The 18,515-nt window shown below is 38.7% G+C and overlaps 1 protein-coding gene across 7 annotated transcripts in view; it reads left to right on the top strand.

The window, feature by feature from the left end:
* The window catches only part of ncam1a (neural cell adhesion molecule 1a), a 261,782-nt gene that overhangs the window by 220,917 nt on the left and 22,350 nt on the right, over positions 1-18,515 (top strand). For 3 of the 7 annotated variants that reach the window (XM_035666668.1, XM_035666663.1, XM_035666666.1), the window contains 6 exons: positions 1,320-1,445; positions 3,751-3,765; positions 5,917-5,964; positions 8,331-8,333; positions 13,770-13,894; positions 15,099-15,279. In XM_035666668.1, the coding sequence (XP_035522561.1) occupies positions 1,320-1,445; positions 3,751-3,765; positions 5,917-5,964; positions 8,331-8,333; positions 13,770-13,894; positions 15,099-15,279 (498 nt within the window). The remainder of the gene's footprint in view (positions 1-1,319; positions 1,446-3,750; positions 3,766-5,916; positions 5,965-8,330; positions 8,334-13,769; positions 13,895-15,098; positions 15,280-18,515) is intronic. The other 4 variants (XM_035666665.1, XM_035666669.1, XM_035666664.1 and 1 more) reach the window with 3 other exon arrangements.

The raw sequence follows: 18,515 nt of genomic DNA, 5'->3' as shown, positions 1-18,515 counted from the left end.
AAATATAGTACATTTTGATTCTGAAATTAGATTCTTGTCTATATATTGTGTTTGAAGAATGCTTCTTGGTGGGTAATTACGAGAAAAAATGAATTCACTTTACTCAAAATGACATTTGAGGATTATAATAGGAGGCTTTCCTAATAGCTTTCTTTCTGTACTATACGTGACACTTTTCGTGTTACAGTTCATCTTAAATCTTATTTTCCTAGAACCGGTAATCAAAAACCACAGAACCCCACTGAGTGTAGTACTTGCCCTTTTCTTGGCACTGATGCTGGTCGACTTTGCCCCTGAGCTCAATGGCTACCATTAAATCAAAGTATTGGATTGGTCTGCACAATCTTTGCTCCCACTGGTGATTGAGTCACCATGGATAATCCAGTTAGAAGTATATTTCAGCCTACCTGTAGGATCATGCTGCACATACAGTATGCTATAAACATAAACCGTTTCAGCCAGCAGACCCAATGGTAAAGACAAGTACTGCTCAATCCCAGGTTTTCAGGTGAAATCAACATGTACACATCAAAACGGTAGTTTGGGTCAAACTAGAGTGAGCATCTAGGAGCTTAGCAAAAAAGATGTATAAAGAAGTTATTTTGTTTATTTTTTTAAACTTATTTTAAATTTATTCAGTGAAAAGGACACAGGACAACAGGGAATACATGAGTAGTGTATACTGTAAAAACGATGATAGGAAATGTAAAAAGAGGAGGAAGAGAGAGCAAATAGGGAGCCAAACAAACAAACAAAAACAAAAGCAGGACAAATAAAAAGACACAACAAGGTAATTGCAGTGATATATTTTAGTAACCAAGGCAAGTACTTTCAGTATGTTCATATAAGTAAGTCATTTGAATTATTTGCTCATTCTGATTGTTCGTGAAAAATAAGGCTCTGGATCCTCATTTGCTTCCATAAAATGGATTTCACATGAAATAATTAATGAAAATATAATTTAAGATGACACAGAAGCAATAAAACAAAAATCAAAAAGAACCAAACACCACAAAACAAGTGAACTTATTTCACAAATGAAAAGAAAAAACAAAAACCCAAAAAATAATTAGTTCTTTGGCTAAATGCCGATCAGGTCTGTGTTTATATTTTTACTACTTTACTTTACTACTTTTTAACAAGACATTCACATTCTGCATGAATAACAGCCTACACAGTATACTATAATGGGCGTTTATGCATCTCACACACATTAGCATATAAAGAACCAAGAACATATATTGTTCTCTTATTCCCTGTTCAACATTCCTTGGTTCCCTGTGTACTTGTTTGGAATAACACCACCTCGCTTCCAACAGACTTGACCAAGATCATCATCACTGGCCTGAAGCCAGAGACCACCTACGAGGTCAAGATGTCCGCAATCAACGGCAAAGGTGAAGGCGAGAGCAGCCCGGCCAACACTTTCAAGACCGAGCCAGTCCGTAAGTACTGCCCTCGCCACTCGTGTCCCAGATCTCAGTAAGCGCTCCTCTGACCCCAATGCTTTGAACCTAATGCTGTTGCTTACTCCACTGCCTGCTAGTATCTAGCTGAGCCCAGATGCTTTCACCCCTACCCTCCTCTATTCTCACGCCAAACCCCAGTGCAGGTCTTTTTTCAGCCAGGCCAGAAGGACAATAATTCACGATGCCGCTGCCACTTCATAATCCAACTTGGTTAATAGTGTTGGTTAACTAAGCAAAGTATAACGTGTGTGTCCTTCATCACTGAAGAGTATTATGCGCCTCTTTCCCCCTGAATGTTTGCAGTGTGTAAGGGAGACTGTGCCTCCTTCCATTTCACAGAGCTCTGCATTTTTAGCCCACAACTCAGGTGATTTAGTGAAAGCTTTCTGGAAAGTACTTGTGCATTCTTAAGGCTGACTTGTTCAGTGTGGAGTGTCAGCTCTGTATTTATAGTTCAGTGACAGCGCGCATTCTTAATATAGCAGCCAGAGGTCAAGCCCTGCTGAAGATTGTTTATATTTTGTGAAGGAAATGGCAGCGCATGATGAAATCTTCTAGGGGGAGGAAATTTTCTATTTAACTGTGTTTGAAAGAAAGTATGACAGGAGAAAGAGTAACCTTAACAGAACACAAGTAGTGTACAAGTAGAATACCTCCATGTCAGGCAGATGAGGGAGGATTTGACCATGTCAGCCACCACAACACCCGCACCAGTTTGCTGGATGTTCTTCGCCCTCCATTTTCTCATAATTTAAGTTTTTCCTGGTGAATAATCTGGCGTCATATCACATCTGTTTTAGACATATGGCCTTGTTTGCAACCTTACAGCAAGGACCAGGTGCACAGCACCTGTCATCACCAATCAGAATGAGTCGGCTTGCCATAAAATGTGTCAACTTTGTGTTTATGTGCAATTATGTTAGATAATGCTTTCTTGTTGGAGTAGAAATTAGGCCCAATCATCTCTAAGATTTGATTCACATTCGTGTGGTAGGTGTTTAATATAATTACAAATAACTGCACATTCACATTGTAACATTAAGAAAAAAATCTGAAAATAGTTAGTATGATAATGGAACGTTACACAGTTCTTGTTCCATATGTTTGATGGCAGAAGTATGCTGTTTGTTCTTGAGCGGTTGTGAACAATCTCTATGTTTTATAAGGCAGTCATTAAATCCATTGTGGGTTGTCCACACAAAATGGCAATGTCATAGTATCAAACAGGTCATGATGAGTTTAGAAACTTGGATATTGAAGGATATTTCTGCTTTATTATTGCTCATTGTGCAGGAAATCTGTGCATGCACAACTACAAGGACAGTCAGTCAAAATTCAACCAGAATGTCGGTCCTTACACTGTAATGGATGTCTACAACGAACGGTCTGGGCAATCATTTTACAGTTTGCTTTTGTTTTCTGAATGTCTGACTTGTCTGACTGTGTTTCTGTCCCTGTCAGACTGTGTTCCAAATTTAATTGGTGATAGAAATGATTACCCATACAACTGAAATAAGACACACATTGTAACAAACCAGATTTATCCTTCTATCCGTCTATTGACTGTGGAGCTAGTTTACTCAGGCTACAATTAGAAGGCAACAGACCTATTTCTCAGAAAGCATTTAAAATCAGGGTCATGAATAAATCTTTGCTTTAGTTAGTACCGGCCTCTATGTCACTCCTCCATCTGTGCTTCATCATCCCACTGCTTCTGTAGAAATAGCCCCCCTCAGCATCCTCCTTATTTTGTCTGATTCCCTATAGCGGAAGGGAGGCTTTGTTCTACTTCAAGATGTTTCAGCAAAAATCTTTGTTTGATGTATTTATGGAGCTCGCACTGACTAGAATGTATCATTTACAGAAGTAAAATGAAAACGGACAACGGTTTAGATGTGTTGTCATTGAATGTGTTATATTACATCAGAGTAGCACAGGGAGATTGTCATCCAGAATCCCAGTGTCCTTTTACTAAATCCCTACTCCGACCAAAGTCTGAGCTTTGAGGCATTAAAAAGCTAACTTTTTAATTTGGAGGGTAATATGAAACGAGTAGTTTCAAAGTTAGCTGCACCAACAAAGAGAGGCAAGACTTGCTGTTGACAGGAAGTTCAATAAGACAACAGTAGCAGTGCAGCAGTGGGTTAATGATGTGGCATGACAGAGTTGCCCTCTTTCATTGTTCATATTTCTCATTTCATTGTCTTTGTTTCTTCTTTTTGTTCTGTTGTTTTTCTCATCATGATTTTCCATCTGTTCTGTATTCCATTGGACTTCTCAGGGTATTCTTTCACAAGTAAGTTTCATTTCTCCCTGTCTCCATCTTCACTGCATTTATTTGTTTTACTTTGATTATTCTCTCTATATTAGAACATTGTGTTTAAAAGAAACGTGCTACACTAATGTCAATGTAACAATGTTCTTGATCATATCATGTCTTCTGTGGAAATGGAACCAGAAATCATCACCCAAAACCCTGAACATTTAATTGATACATATCAGTACTCATTTCATTGCCTGTTGTACGAATTCTCCAGACAGCAATCTATTATTCTAATGTGGTTTCAGGTTTGTTTAGCAGTGTGATCGATTGATATGACAGTCTTACAGCCTTTAGCAAGCAAGTTATTTTTACCGTAGTGATTATTTTTCTTTTGGTATCTCTCTAGTATAAAGTATATTGCACTTGTGCAATGCAGCAGTTCAGCCAGTGAGTATTATATCAGGCCTTTAAAAAAGGTATACTGTGTTCAGGGCCATAAATCAGGACTGTATTTGTATAATTATATGGTAATTAATGTGGAATTAGAATATTTAATGGTAATAATGTTAAAAGCTTGGCATATTTGCACATAAATGGCCCTGTATGGAAACATAAGGTTTAAATATTCAGGCCTTCAATTCCCATACATCCTTTTATGATTCCCATTTGTACTCACAGTGTGCTTTTATTTTGGTATTGAAATTTGGCCATTGATGACAGTTGTCTCTCAGAGGTCACAAGAAAGCATATCGAGAGAGATTTTAAATAGCTTACCTTCCTCTGTTGAGGTGCAGGTTGGGAAGAGCATATGGTTACTGCTGCTAAGGAAAAAGGTTTTATACATTGCTTTTAAATCCCCAGTTCCTGGTTGTGTTTGTTTTCTGCTTCACAACTGTGGCCAACGCATAGCAGTCCATATGGTATGGATTTAAACCTTCAATGTGTACATTAAAACTAGTATTCAAGTTTAGAGTAATATCCTGGTTTTTATCATATTTGGAATATGACCATCTTGAATATCCAGATTTGTTTTGTAAAAAAACAACTGGGATACTAGTGTGTATAAACACACTGATTCAAGATATCCTTGAAATGGCACGGGTTGCATCTTTTTTGTTGCTGTAGAGCATTTGGTTTTGGACTAGTGAGTTATATATGTGCATAAAACATTACCTTTGGCAATATCTGGATTTAAGTAGAATAATAGTGTGTGTGTGTGTGTGTGTGTGTGTGTGTGTGTGTTTGTCTGTATTGCTTGTAGGTGTGGTAAGCTTCAGAAGAGTGTAGGCTAGCCTAGTCAGAAATCTGACAACTTGAAGTAATTGCTAGTTGTTGCTGTAAACGAAACCATGGGTACCAAAACAAAAGGCAGTTGGCATAGGTATGAAAGGAAAGGAAGCTGACACTGTACACTCACTGCTGAACAAATAAAAATGCAGAATCGGTTGCTCGACAAGCATTTCACAGAAGTCTTACAAGAGCTGCAAAATAGTTGAAAGAATGCAGTCATTGTTTTTGCTTATCTTTGTTTCCATGAGAAGTTTCTTTTATGCTCACAGGCATTTATAAGGAAACCTATTCAGGTTTTAACTTTAAATTGTACTTTTAGGGAAACTTGACATCAGCAGTTCTCCCACTCCTAACTATTAAGAACTAGTGGGCAGCAACAGTCCAGCATCCAGGCCCCAATTCCGGTTCCAAGGCCAGTGCCTTGGTCCAAGGCCAGGCAGTGGTTCTCTACATCTCAAACACTGACTTCCATGTAGCTGTTTAAACATAAGATATAGAACTCTAATATTTGTTGATGCCAATTTGGTGAAGTCAGTGTTTTTTTTTTATTGGAGTATTTTAAGGTATATACATCTCCTCTTGAAAGGTTTGGACTCCCAAGAACTTTGCACTTGGCATACTCTCTATTGAGAAATGCCTTATGTTTATGGACGTTTCCATTTCACAGGATGTAATAGAAAAAGCTATAAGATGTCTGTGTTGTTGCCTCACAGTGGTTAGCACAGTGGAGGTGCTTACTGATGCTGAAAAACAAGAAGAGTCATTGTTCCACAGGATTGTTCAAGATGAGTTCCTTATCACCAAGCCAGTGTAAAAACAAACCTGACCCAGCACTGAGTTGCTTTTGTTGAGGAGAACTCCAGCTCCTCTCACCATGTTTTCACCATCTTTCAGTTTCATCAGAGACACCACCCCCTATCGCTGCCACCACTATGGCCCTTAGTGAGTATGCCAGTCGCACAGTGTGCAGTGTGTCTCTCTTCACCTCTTACCTGCTTGGCTTCACAGTTAGTGTACAGTAGTTTTTCATTTATTTATTTCTGGTGTGGCTCACTGGAAAACTCGTAGCCACAGCAAAAAGAGCTTGGCAACTTATTACCTTTGCTAACGGTCTTGAATTCTCATAGATGATGATTTTACTAACATTTGTCAAGGACATAAAGGTCGCCATTCTAACCACCTGACTAGTGTTGTGTATGACATAATTAACATAATGTGTCTGTCCATTTATAATTAAAACATACTAAAGACTAGGTTATGCTAAGTTTGTTGTAATCTGTTAATCTGTGAAAATGCAAAGACCCTGGTAGATCAGAGGCTACAGAACACAATCCTGACAGCCTATTATTAGAAATACAGTAGTAGGTATCATGCTAAGATTTGAATGGTTGATAGTTGTAGTATCACACATCTGGCATAAACATTTAGTGATTGTAGGCTCCATGCTAACACCTTATGTTGTGTTTGTGTTTTCTGACTTGATAATGTTAACTGGTTTATTCAACTGAAAACTCCAACCAGTGGTAGAGAAAGCCATCATTCGGCGCCACTGAACATGAATTTTATCATGGACAAAACATAGCTAAACAGAAAATATTTATTGTGCATGTTGCACTACATATTGGTAACAGTCGCCATCTTGGATTCTGCAATAGCAGGAGTCCTTATAGTCATAACTGATGGGTTAGGAAATGGCTATTCCCTTCTTTTTTTTGGGGGGGGGCGGTTCATTTAAATGTATTGATTTATCTGTAAGCCATTCTGACAGTCTAGCTTGATCATGACTGTACAAAAAGGGTTCGGGTTAGAGGTACCCCTCTACAAAAATGCTTTCTCCTCTACTTCCTACTTACTGAACCCATTTTTACCTCTCCGCCATCTACATATTGTTGCTCTTATCTAAACCACTCTGTCACTGTTGACTTTGAATTTTCTTGAGCGCCCCTCAATGTTTCTCATCATTGTTTACATTCAGCTCAGGCACAGTATCAGATCCACTGACATTCACTGCAGAACAGTTCACGCTAGTCTTGAGGATATGGCCTGTCTATGCAGACAGTAATGTAACAGAGATTCTTCACACAACCAGGAAATACCCTGAGCCAGGAATGCTTTGTCTGTTTAGAAATCCTACACAGCCACTCAGGTAACCGAGAGGTGACGCTGATCACCAGCACTGGCAAGCCCCTGCTGATATCTGATCATTAATTTGTGCAAAGAGCCAGTACAATTATAACTGACTGCACCTTTAAGCAACTAACCTACTGTATGTGACTGCTTTAATTTGAGGTTTGCACACATTAAAGCAACATTTGAGGTAACAGCGTGCACTGTGTGAACAAACATGATGATGTGTTTGGTGCGAGGTCACTGGAGTAATTGTTGTATGTCTATCCCTGCTCCTTTTAATTGAAATCCTGATGTACTGTTTTGTGTGTCCTTAAAATGTTCCTAACTAAATCTCTCCCTTTAAACACATTTAATAACATTTGTCAGATGCAGCCTTGGATTTACTTTAGTTTCATCTAGGATGTAGCTGTTCATATATATGCTCCAGCAACTACTCTGTTTTCTGCCTCTCTCAATGTCACAAATGCTCTTAGACTGTTGTCCGATGCAGACCTTATTTCTCCTGATGTTTCATGTGTTCACACTGTCGTCTGCTGTGTTGTGCATCATGTTTAGTTGGCATGGTTTGTATTCTCAGAACTGCAGAGTTTCCTCTGCTCTTCATTTGACCCTGATTTCTTGTTTGTACACAAACTGCTGTGTTCTTCCTATCTTTAATTTGTCTTTAATGTCATAGTTCAAATTCAGATTGGGCATTAATGTTGTAAAATATAAGAATTAAAGAAAATCCGTCAGAGGAAAAGCTGTTGATTATCTGGATGCATGAGGCAAGTCTGGCTGTGCAGTTTTGGTTGTATCTTAAATTAATATCCGAAATTCAGCATCCGTTTCTTTATTTCTTCATTTATTTATTTATGGATATTTTGCATGTTTCCAAAGACCAAAACTATAAGTCTGCAACTGCCTCATATATTCAGCAACATGTTTTTTTATATGTATTCAAAAAATCTGTTTATGTATTTATGTATTTCTCTTGGTTGTTTGTGTTCCTTTTGTGTCATTTTGTCTTTAACATTTTTGTTCATTTGTTTATTCATCATTTCAAAAATGTTTGTTTCCCATGTGCCCCCCCCCTCCCCCTACATTTTCCTTTCAACCAATCATGTGCGTGCACATCATGTGACTTTGTCATATGGCTCTTGCATGGTGCTGATGATGTCGTCTTCGCTGGCCAACAGAAGGTAATTTTTTTTTTTTTTTGTCTAGTTTGAGATCATAAGATCCACAGTGATCCTTCAGTAGGCATTTGTTAAATTAGAGTCATAGGCGAGACATTAAAACGCTTCCAGTTTTATTTGGCCATTTTTCATCCATCTTTAAGCCATTCTGTAAATATGTAGTAAATATTTAGTAAACATGCACAATTTCACTTAAACAGCATGTCATCTCCATTCATCTTAAGACTTTCTCTTCCTTCTAGCCAACTATGATCATTTTATCAATTTTACATTGCAGTCATAAAATAACAATGCAAAACTATTCTCCTCGTAGTGCCTTGTTAAATATGAATTCTATATAGACAATCTAATAAGAATATAAGAAATACACACCAGGAATACATTATTTTTACGGGGCTGAGCTGAGCTACCTTGATGTGACTGTTAAAGGTTATATATACAGAATTCACTGCTACTAAATGTTGCACTAGAGCACCAGCATCATGACTCCATTGACAACACTGGTAATGTAATTTTACCTAGCACATAACCGTAAAACACACTGGAAAGAAATGAAACTGAACTTTCCACATTCCAACAATTACCAACGCTGGTTTGGTCAAAACTCTAAATTCACCAAGTCAGAAGAGATAATGTTCTCGAAACAGGCGGCAATGTAGCTAATCGTTGGGGATAAAGTATGTCCACTAAAGGGGCTTGTTTTTGCCATTAACTGGCTCAGAGTGTCTCACAACATTATGGAAAGGATCCTTTTCTTTAACCAGAAACAGCCGTCACAATCGTACTCAACAGACAAAAACTGTACTTTTACCCTGCTTATCACTCTAAAATCGTAACACGCACAAAATAAAACACACCAAAACAGTTCCAACAATCACCAACTCTGGTTTGGTTGAAATAAATCCTTAATTCACCGACGTAAATAAGAAAAATACACGCGGCCAGAGCAGCTATATAACCTTGAATTCCTTGCCTCTATGTGTTCTGCTTACATTTACACAATATATTAATATTATACAGATAGCATGTTAATATCCGGTGGAAATGGGGTCCTTGGTTTGAATTCCTCTGAGCTAGCTAAGATATCTTTGAAGCTTTTATTTATAACATGTCCTTTAACTCCTTTCAATAGTTCATAGCAACATATCCCTGTTAATTTTATTTGTTTAAATTGAAATGATGCAACATATGCTACAGATCTAATTGTAATTGGGCTCACACATTTCATTTCATGTTTTTTTTCAAAACCCACTTTGCATTTTACATTTGTTCTCAGAGTAGTAATAGTAGTTAAATTTTATTCCAAAAACACTTTAAATGTATGATTCCCTGGTGTGCTCTTTTCCCTGTCTTGATCAGAAATAAAATCTAAATTATTCCAAGCTTCCAGGTTGCATTCAAATCTTTAAAAAAGTAAAACCAGTAGATCTTTTTTTCATGAAAACCTTTTTGTTATGTACCACTGTTCTGAACTGCATTCAAACATCACAGGAGCACCTTCACAAAGTGCCACTGATTGCAATCTGCATCGTTTATTTTTCCCCAGATTAGCTACTGTAGCTCACAGCTTTCTGTTTAAAGCTGCAGATGTTGACTGCGTTAGTAGTGCGCTGGCCAGGTATCGCGGGAAAAAGCGGGCTCTTGTGCCGTGCTATAATTCTTTGTCGTGCGTCATCGGTGGGTTGGGCTTATCACCCAGTGTGGGCGAGCAAGGTGAGCTAGAGAACGGCGCGAGAGAGGGGATAACGCCGTGCCAGGAGTTTTATCACCTGGACATCGCGCGTCATCAAGCTACATCAGGTTACGGTCACACGAAGTGACCCGTCACAATAATAGTCCTGTTATCCACTTCAAATGAACAAGTTCATGTTTAGGTCTCCTTTGACCCTACACAGTGTTGCACTGATTGGATTCACAGCAGCCCGTTGCATTACTGCAGCATGCAAGTTTATTTCCTGTTTCTTGTTGCATCCTTCTTCTTCTCGCTCTGCTGTTTCCCAAAGAAAATGTCGGTCTTGTTTGCATGTGTGTGTGTCTTTGTTGTCACGTCCTCTTGGTACTCGCATTTCTACATAAAGCACTGAAATAAAAAAAAAGATCTGTTTAATTTACTACATGCAACAGTACTAATAAATGTTCCACAATTTAAAGTTATGAGAGAGGATTCGGTGACCAATATACAGTTTTTTACTTGTAATTACTTTTATACTACATTTACAGTATCATGTATGATAAATGAAATTGATCTTATTTAAAGATTTAAGGTTGGACAGTGTGATGTGATTTATAACGGCTAATTCATATTAATACACAAATAGTACTGTTACATTATATTAAGCATTAACTGACGCCACAAAACTAAAATGAAGAATTTCTGTATTAGACAGCATGTTTTCAATAACTCTTGTTCAATTCTATCCACTTATCTCTCAATGTACGCTGGAAGATGAGGGAGGATGCAGTATTAGGTCGGGCTACATGTGGACCCACGCCCTACTGCATGTGTGTCAGTGTGAGGTTATGGGCAGTGTTCCACATGTTTCCCCATCCAAATGCGTAGCAGCACCCAAAATTTCCAGCCTGCATGGGGAAGCTTCTCATTCTAACCACCGCCTCTCTCTGTTTTTTAGCCTCAGAAAACATGACCTAACCCAGAATGATGCTTGTGAATAACAATGGTGAATGTACCGATGTCTACCTGCCACCTAACACTGTCTGATTCACTTCCAGCATCTGTCATGCTCACTTCAGTGTATCCAGTTTTTAGGCAGTGTGCTCAGATGATTACATAGGATCAAGAAAGAGTGCCTTCATGCATATTCATTTAATTAACCACTAACGCTGATGTTTAAAATGCTAAATATTGAGTCTGGAAACAGGAATGCTGACATTTTTGTGTCCATTTGAAATGTATGCCAATGGTTTTTTTTTTTTCCTTTCCTGCACAATGACTTGCCAAGTAAGGCATATATTCAAATCTGCATCATGTCTTAGATCATGTAAGATATAATGTGAGTGTTTTCTGTTATCACAATGTTAGCACAGGGCAAAGACTGTAACATCATGAGATAGCCAGTTTGATAACATAATAACATGGCTAACTGTGTGTAACCACTATGTACATAATTAATGAGTTTGGGCTGTTAGTCTCCTCCCTTACAGCACTTACAGTGGCATTAGAGTGAAAGCCAGCATCACTACACATGCACACAAAACACCTCGTTCCCTCCTATAAGACTATGTATATATTATCAAAAGTAATAGACTAACATGTCCAATCAAGGCCTAAAGGCTCATTATCCAGCAATCCAGGAGTCATTACTCTAGGGGGACGAAGCAGATAATGAGGAGGCTCAAGGAGAACACCTCAACCACTGGCTCGGAGGCAGCCACACTGCCCTCTGTTCCTTCAGGCTTCCCCCAAAGGGATATTCCACTCAAGATTATATATAGATATATACATTCTCCCTGTAAGCTTGAAAAGAGAGTTTACTTTGGTGCCAACAATTCATCCACTCAACAAAATACACCATAATTTCCTTTAACTGTCCAGTGTGTAACATTTACGAGGATCTATTGACAGAAATGGAATATAATATTCATATTCGTATTTCTTTGTATAATCACTTGGAAGTAACTGAAAAACTTGAAAGGCTCTATCTGGAGCCAGTGTTTGGTTCGTCTGTTCCTGGGCTACCGTAGAAACATGGTGGTTCAACATGGTGGGTTCCATTCCAATGTAAACAGAATTATGAATATTACATTCCATTTCTGACAATCGATCCTTCTAAATGTTACATATGTAAGGGATAATTATTGTGTTTAGTGATTATCCCGTTTATTCTACTTCTTACTTGCCAACATAATAAACAATTCAAATACTTTAATAATTATGCTTTTCTATTCGTATTTGCATGCATTATTAAATGTATACTCTGAGTTCAAGCTCCCTCAAAAAGTAGGTCCCCTTTAGAACTACGGTGAATAACGTTAGGCTCAGCTTGTAACCTAATTCGTTTTCTATAGCAACCACACACGGCTGCACTCTGGATCACTAGTTTCAATCACGTTATCTCGGAAACGGGGTACCTGGCCTTGTCTTTTGCTGTCATTCCGTCGTCCTCGTCGCTCTTTCTAACCAGTCCTCAAATGTCTTTCCCTACTCCCAAATATGTTTAAACATTGCACAATGGAAATCGTCCCATTTTTTTCAAACGGCTGAAATGTTAGAATACGGTGAATAACGTTAGCTGCAGGCTGTAGTAAATTCGTTTCACTATAGCAACCACACAAGCTGGCCATCTGGATCACTAAAGTTTTAATAACGTAGTTATCTACATTGCTATCTCGCTGCGAACTATGTATCGAACTGACCCTTCCGATAGATTTCCGGACACATTTTAGAAACTTTTTTTAAATAAGGTGTTTTTTACAATGGGACCTCATGTTTGAAAATTTATGTGAGTAGAAAAAAAAATACAAGCGCGTATTGACTTACTATTTGATGGGACCGCTGTGCTCAGTCAGCGGGCAATATGGCCGGGGTAATGCCCCTCTCCCAGCCAATCAGGAATCAAGCATTCTTAAACGAAGTAGAATAATGGTCCTTTAATGTGTATTGCTTTTTTTTTTAACTAAGCTTTTAAGAGATTGACACCATAATCATTGATTTGTCACCGGTAGAACAAGCTCCAAGCTAATCCGTTAGCATACGCTGTGTAATTGTTACTTATTATATTTTAAGTCCTCCCATCAAGAAAGCTTAATATATTTTAAAAATAATACCATAAACTAACCCTAACTCTAACCCTGTCCAAGTGTAGAGCTGTTTGGAACTTCTGTGTAGATGTTAGATCACGGAGAAAAGCTTTTAATTTCATATAGAGAGTGTGTGGGTGTGACAAAGCTCGTCAGGAGTTGCCCATCATTACATTTAATTTGACAATTCTTTTACATAAACTGTTCAGATGTGGCTGCATTTCTTTTAAGATAGTTAACCATTTGGCTGTGTCGCTGCCAAATTATATTGCTTTTGACATGATGTTAGTGGCTTGCGAGCACTGGACCCAATCATCTGCAGGGATTTGATTTTAAGATGGAATTGTCATTGTTCTCATCACTGCTTAACAGCTTAGTAGAGCAACGTAACAGCACAAAACTCACTTTAGGCCAACAAAGCATGAAAGACTTAATCACACTGTGATTATTACCTCCACATCTGCAGAGTCCTCTGATTGCAATGCTTGTTACAGTCTTAAAAAGAAAGAAAAGCATCTTAAAAGAGTGTAGGTTAAACTGGCAATCAACTAAAGTTTAGCTTAGCTGACCTTGAAGACAAAAGCACACACAGTAGAAAGGTTAGAGGAAGAGGCTACGGTTGCTGTTGACGTAGCAATCATATTTATGTCAACTAATCATAATTCATTGTTTTCTTTGTAGGGGAACCCAGTGCCCCCAAACTAGAAGTCAAGTTCCAAAACAAGGGCAGTAGTCTTAAGGTCAACTGGATCGAGCAGGACGATGGCGGTTCCCCCATTAAACATTACCTGGTCAGATACAAGGCTGTGAGTATACTGAGCAAGGAGGTAACTTGGTACCACTTTGCTGTTTTGCTTATTTCCAATTCTTGCAATCGTTTCATACAAATTAGTAAAGAAAAGAGCTTGTAAATGTTCACTAAACCAACTGGAAGCAGGAATACAGTACATTAAGGCACCCTTCCATGGAAGTCAACCTTTGTACTCCTACAATTTGTTCTACAAGTGCCCAAATGTTACCTTGAAACAACAGTATAATCATTTATAGTGTATAGTAAATTAACAGTTTTTATTTGGGGAAGTTGTCAGCAGAAAGCAACACGTTCTCACTCCCAACCTGTTACAATACTGGCACTTAGTTGGTGGCCCTCTGCTTCAAAATGTGATACTGAAGGTACCCCTCACATTCCTGGATGCACAGGGCTCCACGGTAAAGTTAGCAAGTTAGGTCAAAGTTCAGTTTGTTTGAGCCAAGTTGATCCATCCACCCCACCATCTCCAAATGCGCACTATTTTGCTCTTTATACTGCGTCACCTGACTTAGATGGCAGGCGTGCCCAGAAATTATACTAGAGGGGCCACTGACCAAGCTGCAGTATTTGGGAGTAAGACCAGATTGGTAAAGGACAGTCGACAGGACGATTCAAAAAGCCATGATCCCTCACTGGTTTCCCACCGCTGAATGTTGACAACTTTGCTCAATTGAACACCAAGGACCACTGCCAGGTTTTGAGACAAAGAGAAAAATTGGGGGGGGGGGCATATTTTCCCCTGTGACGTGTGCAACTTTAACTGTCTTTAGTAACTGTGACAAATATACTTTCATCAATAACATGTACACCTTTGTTCTTGTATGAAAGTAATCTCTCTTGTTATGTCTCGACAAATATTGCATACATCATGTGAGTAACAGCTCCGGAGTTGTTGAAGGGTTTCTTTGTGTTTAATCCAAAGAGATAAAACAGATCATGAACTTCTTGTCTAACTCTTAGTCAGTAAATACACTTTCTCAAAATGTTGAAGACTGCTTTTTACGCATTCCTTTTCATCTTGTGCTAAAAAGGTGCTACAGGTTCCTTTGGGGCTTTAGCTTTGTACTTTGTGAAGTTATTAAAGAACAATGCACTCCTTTTATCTTCGACACAATGAATCACTGTGCCTGTACAGAATGACCACAGTCTCATTTGGTTACCCAGTTTTGAGTTGTGTCCCCTCTACATTCCTTTCTCAGAAGCATGTATCTGACTGGAAACCAGAGATCCGCCTCCCCCATGGCAGTGAGTATGTGGTGCTGAGCGGCCTGGAGTGGAATACAGAGTATGAGGTTCACGTGGTGGCGGAGAATCAGCAGGGCAAGTCAGAGCCTGGCATCCTCTCCTTCAGAACAGCTATAGAGCCCACTACCATCCCAGGTACTATTCCCATCATTTCATCCTGAGCATCCACAGACACACACAGTGCACAAAGGCTTCCACCGTGACCAGAAAGGCTCAATCACTTGGATCCTTGACTATTATGGTGGCTATTCAAAGCTTGCTGGCTGTAGGGTCTGACATAAATCAACTGGCCCTGTCGGCTGTGTTGGGGAGATGTATTGTTTTTTTTCACTGTGGCCTATATTCAGTAGGTTTGAAATGACAAGAGACAGCCCTGTCTCACAAAACTGTGTGAAATGAGCACAAACAAAAAGCATACAGTGTGTTGAAGTCATGAATATCAGAAAAGTATATTTCTCCAAGCTGAAAGGATTGCATTACAGCCATATACATTCGACGAGACATGATCCTCACATGAAAAAGCTTTCATTTAGAAAAGTAAATCCTTATTTACAATTACAGGATTTTCACTACAGCATATTATATGTTGTTTGTAGACTAAACCATTTATAAATGAAGACTGAACATTAAAACCTGGATCAGAATCAGCTCTATGGGCTGAGTAAGTTTAAGAATGTGGGGATTCAAATCCTTGGGTTTCTGTAGCTACTTCTACTCTTTACCAACTAGTCTGCTCTAAATGCAGGGATTGAGTGTAGGGGGGAGGAGCACGCTAGTAACTGCAGTTGCCAAGTTACAGCTGCCCGGAAGAAAAATAAGCAGCACCTGTCTTTTGGCCACGATGAGATGATGACAGAGCAAAACCCAGAACAAGAGGCAGCCTTCAGTGAAAATCCCTGGCCACATCTGGCCACACTTTTTAATACCAAAATCTAAAAAAGAAACAACAGTTACATGACAAAGGGCTTGCTGTGCCTCCCGAAAAACATCGCCAAAAACATCCTGAAACTAACCCCCGCAAGCACACACTGTAGGTGAAAATGTAGTTAAACTTTTTATCAAATGGTAATTTTCAGTGTTTCTTGAGACATTTTTTATGTGAGTAATTGTACTTTTACTTAAAGTAAAGATTCTCAGTACTCCCCCACCATTGCTGAAAAGTCAAACTTTCATGTCAGTAAAAATAGAGAAGTTGTGACTTGAAGCTGGGTCATTGGAAGTTTATTTTCCTTTCAGCTCTGGCTTCTACTCTTTCTTTCCAGCTACGTCTTCTCCACCTAATCCTTTCCTTTTCGAGACGTATATTTTTGGTTGGTTTTTTTTCATGCATGGAGCTCCTTATTTGCACTTTAAAACATTGTGCTCACTTCACAAAATTTCCGAGGCCAGGCTGCACAAGATCAACAATAACTATTGAATCCATATGAAGAGCAGAGGCGTATTCACTCTGTTTTTTTTCTTTTCCTTGATGCTCTGCTGCTACAGATAAAACTCAGCATCATGGCACTCTGCTCTCCTGGTCTTCAGTCGCTCCTATAAGGCAGCTGTTACTGCTCAAGTTCAGTGAGCAATAAAGTCGGAGCAGATATCAGTCAGACCCAGAGCATTTTGTCCAGTTTACAGCAAATATTTTTCTACCCAGGTGGTCACGGTCGGCCTTTTGCTCTGTTGTTGTGTTGTGTGTGAGGTGCACATTTTAACTTGGGCTGCTTCCCCATTGCACTATACCTGAGCTATAAAACAGGTGACACTTCTTTCTCATCAAACTATCTTTTTATCTCCTATTGAAAAAGAACTCTGTCAGGTTTTCTTTCTCTCTGCATCATCATTTTCTCCATCCTCAGCTTCAGGGTTGTCTTGCCAGTCCATTTCCCTCACAAAAGGGATCTCGATTGTTAAATACGTTCCCTTTCAACTGTCAAGTGAATGTCAAGGAATATGACAAAAAATTACACCAAAATTACAAACTAAATTCTAAGCAAAATTGGTCTCTCGCAGGTCATACAATGAGAAGAAATTAGAGTAAAATGAATCTTTACTGATGTAGCATTGGGAATGCATAATGTTTATCATTATCCTATGTTTTCTAAGCTAAGTAATGCCCGTAATATTCTAGACACAAAATATATATATATATATGTATATTGTGTTTTCAGTGTACCAACTTAAAGAGCATGGTGAAACAGTGACGGATACTTTAGTATGTTAGAAAAATAACATTCCTGGAGGTGGTGGAAACGTTTCAGAATGGCTCGTACTTGCTTACAATTAGTTTAACTAATGTGTTTCCAACACATGGGTGCATTTGTGGAAGAAAACAACAAAATAAGCTACAATTAGAGTTAAGTGAAAGCAAGACAGAAAATCTGGTAAAAACTTCAATATTCAAGATATATTCAATATTCTAATGATGCCCCTAAATCCCCAAACTGATCCATAGCTGAAAATGATCCACAGCAGATGCTGTATTTACTCCTGTTTGAATAATACTTGCTAAACACTACTGTGCCCAGGTGTTTTGGAAAATCTATGAACCCTTTTTTTTTTTTTAAATGAAACTATATATTTGTGAGCTGTTTTTAACAGTCCAGTGTGTAACATTTAGGAGGCTCTTTACCTCTAGATGCCACTTTACTTTAAAGATTTACATCTTCAATAAAAGGCTACAGATAGGGAAGGAAGAACAGAAAGTTTAGAGCCAAAATAACACATTTTAGTTTTGTTTTTGTTGACAATAAGAAAATATAAAATAACACCAGCTGTAGCCTTTACACAGTGGAAAGGTTGCAAAAAGTTTTTTTTCCCCTCTCCCAATTAGTAGGACGTGATCCTGTGATGAACATGCAAGGGAAAAAAAACTTGAAATACATTCCCATCTTTTTTTCAACATCCTCACTTCTTTTTATTCCCCCTCTCTCTCTCTCTCTCTCTCTCTCTCTCTCTCCTTTCCTGTGTCTCTCTCCCTCGCATGCCACAGATGTTTTTCTTAGTCGCTCCAACAGACAGGAATCTACTGGCAAGAAGAAAGGCTCGGTCTTCCCCAGGAGAGAGGAGTACAAAGCCCCCAGTCTGCATACAGCAGATGCAGAAAGCCAGTCCATCTGCCACCAGCTCGTTCTGCCACATGGGCCTGAGAGATTTAATACAAGAGGGGACTTTTTCCCTCTCTTTTTTTTTTTTTTTTTTACATGTACGTACATAAGTTTATGCCATATACATAGAATCAAATGTAAACACACATATAAATCTGATGCAACTCCAAAATTAAATTCATAGTTATACACTAACCAACACACGTGTGCAGGCACACAGGCAGCCACAGCATGAGGTTATAGAGAGTGCAAGAACTTTTATGTTTTCAAGAGAGGCAC

The sequence above is a fragment of the Morone saxatilis genome, unplaced genomic scaffold (genome assembly GCF_004916995.1).
Source record: "Morone saxatilis isolate NCDOM2014 unplaced genomic scaffold, NCSU_SB_2.0 Contig20, whole genome shotgun sequence".
Taxonomy (NCBI): domain Eukaryota; kingdom Metazoa; phylum Chordata; class Actinopteri; family Moronidae; genus Morone; species Morone saxatilis.
The sequence above is the reverse complement of the archived record's forward strand: the minus strand, read 5'-3'. Positions and strand labels throughout refer to the sequence as shown.